The sequence below is a fragment of the Phaseolus vulgaris genome, chromosome 7, assembly GCF_051622355.1.
Source record: "Phaseolus vulgaris cultivar YP4 chromosome 7, ASM5162235v1, whole genome shotgun sequence".
In the NCBI taxonomy this organism is placed as follows: Eukaryota; Viridiplantae; Streptophyta; class Magnoliopsida; order Fabales; family Fabaceae; genus Phaseolus; species Phaseolus vulgaris.
Genome location: NC_143504.1, coordinates 12,005,465 through 12,012,426, shown reverse-complemented (window position 1 = coordinate 12,012,426; position 6,962 = coordinate 12,005,465). Strand labels below are relative to the sequence as shown.

The 6,962-nt window shown below is 36.4% G+C and overlaps 1 protein-coding gene across 1 annotated transcript; it reads right to left on the bottom strand.

Annotated features, from left to right (window-relative positions):
- Window positions 1-4,265: 4,265 nt before the first annotated feature.
- Window positions 4,266-5,267, bottom strand: LOC137829043 (uncharacterized). The gene is made up of 3 exons (XM_068635837.2): window positions 5,169-5,267; window positions 4,963-5,063; window positions 4,266-4,855 (listed from the first exon to the last, which is right to left on the bottom strand). The coding sequence occupies exons 1-3, from the start codon at window positions 5,264-5,266 to the stop codon at window positions 4,305-4,307; spliced, it is 750 nt and encodes a 249-aa protein (XP_068491938.1). The 5' UTR covers window position 5,267; the 3' UTR covers window positions 4,266-4,304.
- Between the last annotated feature and the right edge of the window lie 1,695 nt (window positions 5,268-6,962).

The following is a 6,962-nucleotide window of genomic DNA, read 5'->3' as shown; positions in this document are numbered from 1 at the left end:
ACTTCTGGATTATGTAATTCGGAAGTCTTTTTTCAAATGCGTTTCTGGATTACATAATCCGGAAGTTATTCTATGGGGGTGGCACAAAAAGGATAAAAATGTATTTTCATGTTGTGTATGGAGGTGCCAGAAGAAGATATGGAGGTGTAGGAAGAAACAGTCTAGGTTAAATAGCAGTGAAACAAATGGAATATAATATTGGGCTTCGGGGTATGAGAATTGGGTCGTGGGAATTGTGTTTGGGGCATTAATTAGACCGTGAAGTTGGGCTAAGTGGGAGTGAAGCTGATGGAATAATGTGTTAGGCTACGAGGTATGATGATTAGGCTGTGGAGAGTATGTGTGGGGTTTTAATTGGACCGTGAGTGGAAATGAAATTTTTGGGCCCTTTTCAATGACTTATGAACGAAAGGTTATGGAGTGTGGGGGTAGGTGAAAAGTTAGGGACAACTAGTGTTAATAATAAGGGAGTGCGGGTAGGCGAAAAATCAGGGACAACAGGTGTTTAAAATGAAGGTGTGGGGGTAGGTGAAAAGTTAGGTACAACTGGTGTTAATAATGAGGGTGCAGGTCATTCCTTGTTAATCTAAATACAAAAGAGTGAGAAAGATGAAAACCAATTCCTATTTTTCCTTGTTAATCATTGCCATCACAACAAATTCCAACAAAGTTTTATTATTCTGTTTTATATTTAGTGAATATTTTACTTGATTATTCAATTGTTCCTTGTGGGTTCGATATCCGTCCTTAGGGACACATTATTACTTCTGACAACGTAGTGCACTTAAAGTCATTAGTAATGAACAATGTGGGGTGTTGTTGGAAGGTAAGAAGATGAATAGAGGTTACAACATTGTTATGTAAGAGTTGGCAAATATGGTTGGGTGAAGCATGGTTGTGGAGAAGTTTGTTTGTGCCATGGAGAGTGATTGGAAAACCCTTATGATTGAAGGAAAGATGAGGGATAGAAAAGTCAGCTTGTAAAGGTCCCAAGGAGCGTAGCCAGTCCATTCCAAGGACTATATCAGCGCCTTCAATTGGAATAAGGTAGAAGGCAATGGAAAAATTATGGTGTTGTATGAAAACTGAAACATTAGGACAAAGAGACGAACATTGAACTTGTTCTCCGTTTCCCACCATGACTGAAAAGGGTGTGATAGGAATGGTACACAATTGGAGGTGGTGGACTAGATGGGCTTGCAGTATGTTATGAGAACTGCTTTGTGTCTATAAAGATAGTGATAGAAAGATGACCAATGAGGCCTTTAAGTTTAAAAGTATTGGATGAATGGGTGCCAAAGAGGGACTTGGAATGATAGGTGAATGAGTGGAGTTGTTTGTTTATGGGTTGCAAAAGTGTTGGGTTGTGGGTTGAAAAAGGTGTGTGGGGAGGTATCAGTTGGACTTTTTGGAGTGGTATCTTCACTCAGCAATAGTAGAAAATGACTAGAATTGCATGTGTGACCTGAGAAGAATTTTGCATCATAATTGTAGCATAGGTCAGTAGTTCTACCCTCTTGGAGTTGGGCGGAGGTGAGTTTTTTTTATAGGAATTGGAAAAGGTGTAATGGATGGCGGATGGGGTGGAAAAGAGGGACGTGGTGGGGGTAATAAATGCAGGGAAGGTTGGGGTAAAAATGGTACAAAGTGTATAAAATGTTTGGAGTCCTGGAACTTAGATTCCAACAATTTTTCCAGGCCCATGGCTTCTGTGATAGAGTTGGGTTGGAGAACAACCATTTCCCTCCGTATTTCAGGTATGAGGCAAAACATGAAATAATTTAAAATCACTTTAGGTGTAAGGCCCAAAACCCGATTGCAACGCTTTCAAATACCTTTTACTATTCAACTACATTGCCATTTTGTCAGAGTTTAAATAACTCAACCTGATGGTTGGCATATGGTGAGGCGTCAAAACACAACTCCAAGGCTCTTCTAAAAGAAATTCAGTCAGTGAGTTAGTGATTTTGATACATCCATTTGAACCAACTGAGGGCATCGCCTCACACATAGAAAGAAGCCATGCTTAAACAGGAATCCCATGGAATGGTATAAAATTGGATAAATTGATCTACCTGAAATAGCCAATATAATGGGTTCGTACCATAAAAAAAAAAAAATCTGAATTTTAGGGAGACGTATAGGAGAAGGAGTGATGGGGGGAGGAACAATGGTGGTAGTAACATTAGCTTAGGGAGTGTTTGATAGAGGCGGTGGAAGAGAGGTTGTACCATCTATGTAGAAATAGCCGATGTGAGAAATGGGATCTATAACAGGTGGAATGGCGTGGTGTTGAGTGCATAGGGTAGTGAAGAGGCCAGTGATGGTATTGGTTAGGGTGTCTTGTTTAGATTCTAATGTCATTTGACGGGTTTCCATGGTTTGTTGTAGAGCTAGTAGCGACCATCATGGTGTTCTTGGGTGATATGGAATTGAGTTTGCAAATAAGCTAATTTGTCTAGGATGGTTTGAAGTGTTTCTTCGAGATATTTGGATGGTTTGGGAGGCATGGAGGTAGGTCAATGAAAGCACCAAATTATTACAATGCTTTAGGGAAGGAAGGGTTAAGGCATAAAAATTTGAAAAGGAAGGAATAGTCTAAAAAGATAAAAATGAAAATTAACTCTTTACCTTTTCTATTAAATAGAAATGTCTTATAAAGACCATAGAAATTATTGTAATTCAATCCTTGTAGGACAGTTGTTTCCTCTACTAACAAAGATATAACTATAAAATTTTTTCTTAGATATGACAACTAATGCTTCTAGATGTATTAATCTTTAAACTTTGCATACTTTGATGTTTTCCTGATGGGCCTTGAATATTTGGGCCAAGTATCATAGTCCAGGCCACTCTTGTGCTACCTAACAGCATAAGGTTTCAAAATTTAAGAAACACCTCCAACTATAAATGAAATACTTAGGGACCAAAAGGATGAAATTTTGAACATAATTTCATTATATGTTCAAACTTTTAACTCAATAATGCTAATTAAATTTTAGAACACATTTCTGTGACTCCAGAAATATGGCAAGTAACACAACTAAAAAATAAGAAAAGCATAGACTCAAGTAATAAACAATTGAAATCATGAAGATGCGTTCATGGGAATGGTACTTGGACAATGACTGTAGCCCTCAGTGTGTATCTTACATCGAACTTTATGGACAAAAACCAGGAGACACTTTAAGAAACTGATGGTTTCCTTCTCCAGAAGTTTAATAACATATTACTAAGTAAAAACCATGCTAAGAGTGCTCAAATGCCCCCACGCAATCCAATGACACAATGGGCACTATGAATGTTAAAAACAATGTATATGCGCAAATAGTCAAATAACATGTTGATTGTATGCTGCATAATTCTGATTTCCTCCTTTTCCCATCGCTTCTTTCAAACAGGTTTGACTATTTCCGCGTGTATTCATTCCAATAAATACAATATTAGAAACAGCAAGTAAGTGTTAAACTTAAGGGGATTTAGCTTCTGAGGGAATAAATTGAGAAAATGGACTGGATAATATTCTCGTTAACTGTGATATGTCACTATGATACAAACAACATAAAGCACTAACCTTTATTTATACTAGACCTTATTTAATGTGATCATGGATAAAAACTTGCAGGGGACAGATGTCTTGGTCTAAGATGAAAACGTTAGGATATGTACACGACACAAGTATTACGAATGATCTTCTCCAGAGGACAAGATCCTGTTACTTCTCCAGTGGAGTTTAAAAATTCATCTTCATATTAGGAACGAACTTCTTGATGCTATAAGAGCTGAAACTGGATATTTGCAATATCTTACAAACCCAAGTATAAATTCTTAACATCCCAGATTCTCGTCTATTCCAATGTATCCCACCGTGGCATTACCTAGATAACGATCATAAACTTTTAGACTTTCTTTTTGGATAAGGCAACCTTGCTGTAAAGCAATAACAAAACATTTTCCTTAAGTTGCAAATACCTTATTCCATAAAAGAATCTATCGATTACCATTCTCAGTTCTTAACCTTTATTCTGTGTTACGTAACTTACATTATTAGTATTTGCAAATTTCCTGATACGGAAATCAAGATCAAAGAGATAAAAATGCTTTGTAGAGCCTTTCAATAGGAAGTGTGTTGGATGTGCATCTGTCGAAGTCATTTCATTACTTCATGCCCTTTTCCCTGTTTTGAACAGTATATAACAAGGAGATAAAAAAAAATATAAGTTTTATTGTTTTTCATCCTAACAAATCAGAAACATACAGCGATACAAAGTGCAGTTCGTATAAAAACCCTCAACTAAAAGATTCTACCTTCTCTGCCTTGGCAGAACTCTATTCCTTCTAGATATACCTTTTCTTGCAAACTTAGATGTACGGGTTACCTTTATGTCATTGACTGTGCCTATGTGATTGCCATGCTTAAAGGCATTGCTTGTGTAACTGGGTTCTCCGAGACTATGATTCCTTTTACTCTTACATCTAAGATCTCTACTAATTTCAACTCTAGCATGATGTCTCCTAGGTTGCAAAGACTTCCTTAGGTGGGAGGCTTTATAATCTCTACTACGCAAAATTGATCTGCTCAATTTTGCAGATGTTGGAAAATTGTACGAAAGCCTTTCACATGTGTAATCTTCTTCTCCAGTTTTAAAGTAGAAATTCTTTTTCATGTCCATTCTGAACCTTCTTCTTATTCTTCTTGCTCTCCTGATATTGTTTAGCTTAATACACAAGAAAGTGCAAGAATACTCCCAAACATGGAAACAAGAAGAGAAACATGCCCATATCATTTTGCAAGAAGACCGGCAAAGACATCCACATATGCCCAATTTATGCACCAGATAGAAGAACAACAGAACTGCAAATAAACAGAATATACAAACCCAATTTCAGATGTCAAATTAAAAAGTATAACGTTCATGTCAAGTACTACAACAGACAATGTTACCAAACAGTTGAACTCACCAATGTAAGATAGCATAAATACCATGGCTAATTTCAGGATATTGGAAACGCAAAAGTTTTCGATATAGCACATGAAATCCCATGTTGGTCCACACACTGAGCTGAAACATATACAAACAAATACAAATATATCAAGCATGAAGTGGAAAGTGAAGAAATACACACATGAATCATAATGAGAGTAGAATAACCCTGCATGGTCTTACCTGCAAGACTTCCCAGAAAGAAATTCAATGGGAGAACTAAATAGTTTGCCAATAGCCTGTCCTAAGCCCGAAGCAAACGATTCAATGACGTTGCCCATATTCAAGAATCAAAGAGCTGTAGGAGATATTCATGAACAATTAATACTATTTATTACTAATGCAAAGTATTCAGTGAGGGTTTGAATAGGACACGATGTAATGCATTCAGTAAAATGTCTTTGATTTGAACATTATAGCCCGTGATGTTGTCAATATCCAAAAAACTAATTTTGCCACAATCTAGTAGCATGGTTACTGCTTATAATTAATATATTTATATTTAAAATAAAAGTAAAAAACATACATGTGTGTATGGATTATTAGCAAACAGATTACATTAAAAGGAATGGTGCATTAGCATATGTAGCAGCATCTGTGTTCTGTTCTATGGTGCATGTGCGTTCATTGAAGTAACGCTTTATGGGTTGCAAATAAAGTTGTGTTAAGAAAATTGCAGGCAGTGTTTGTACAGTTATTCTTACTGCACTTTTGTACTTGTTGTTTTGCTTTAACTCTAACTTGTGTAACTCTAAATTATAAATGAGGTTAATGTTGTCCCCGTCCGTTGAAAGGAACAAAGGACAACGGTGTTAACACATTAACAAAAGGATACAAAAGTACCTGAATGTGGATGAATAGTCGATAAATATAAAATGAGCAACCAAACAAAGGAGGAAGAAACCAAAATGTGAAAGAAGGTGGGTAGGCTTCTATTACAGAGCGTTGATTCCAACATCAAAATTGGCCATTATTTCTAACCACATCATTGTCTCTCTTAGTTGAGGTTGGCATGTTTACATGAATAAGAAGTTAACGAAGAAGACGTAACCGTTATTATATTTTACATATTTTTGAAAGAAAAGAAACTGCCAACTGAAAAGCCTATAGTTTGGTCCATCACAAGGGCTCGAAGGAGAAAAACCAAATCATTCCATCGTTTGAGGTGGCCATAGAGGAAAAAGAAGGAGAAAATACCAAAATCACAACCATAGAGCAGGTAGGCATCTACATTTCGCAACCCATAAATTTGAACTGCACCGCCATAGTATATGAAAAGACTAAATTACACCACCCTAGGATACAAGAAAAGACTAAATACACCCCCACAGGATATGTGAAAAGACTAAATTATCCATGTTTTATATTTATATTAATACCTACATGTCCTTCTCTTCCCACTTCTTCTTCTTCCTTGTACACTGCAACCCCTCCGTCACACTACCGCCCCAGTTGAAGAAGTGGGTATTTATGTTGTTTCTATTTTGTTATTGATTATCTAGTGCTTTGTTTTATAATTTTGGATTTGAAAATATATTTTGGAATATACAATCTAGAATAAATATATTTTGGATTATGTATTTCAGATCCAAAAAAGCCAATTCAGAATGTATGATTTTTTAAAAAAACATTTTAATTGTATCATGTGATTTTTACTGTTGGCAGATATATGATCAGACCAAAGGTGGATTATCGTAAGTGGAAGTTAGATAAAGACTCATGATGTCGATTAGTAGAAGGGATAGAGAACAAGTTGTTATTGTCATTGATGTGGATGTGTTGCCACCAAACATATGACACAATGAGAAAGTAGGATTTGTTGGGGAACCTGTTGATACGTCCTTACTTCTGAGTTACACAGATCACATTGTTTGTAGACTGTGGGAGGGTAAGGATCAAGGGGAACTAAAGTTGTCTCACATAGAGGTAAGTTAAGTAAGTTTGGGATCCTTCAACCCCTTGTCACAGTGATATATT

Excerpts from the sequence above, each read along its gene's own strand:
- LOC137829043 (XM_068635837.2), bottom strand. The coding sequence starts at position 5,266 with ATGGGCAACGTCATTGAATCGTTTGCTTCGGGCTTAGGACAGGCTATT. Across the intron at positions 5,064-5,168 it reads CTTTCTGGGAAGTCTTGCAG|CTCAGTGTGTGGACCAACAT; the intron begins GTAAGACCATGC and ends TATATGTTTCAG. Across the intron at positions 4,856-4,962 it reads ATTTATGCTATCTTACATTG|TTCTGTTGTTCTTCTATCTG; the intron begins GTGAGTTCAACT and ends GTTTATTTGCAG.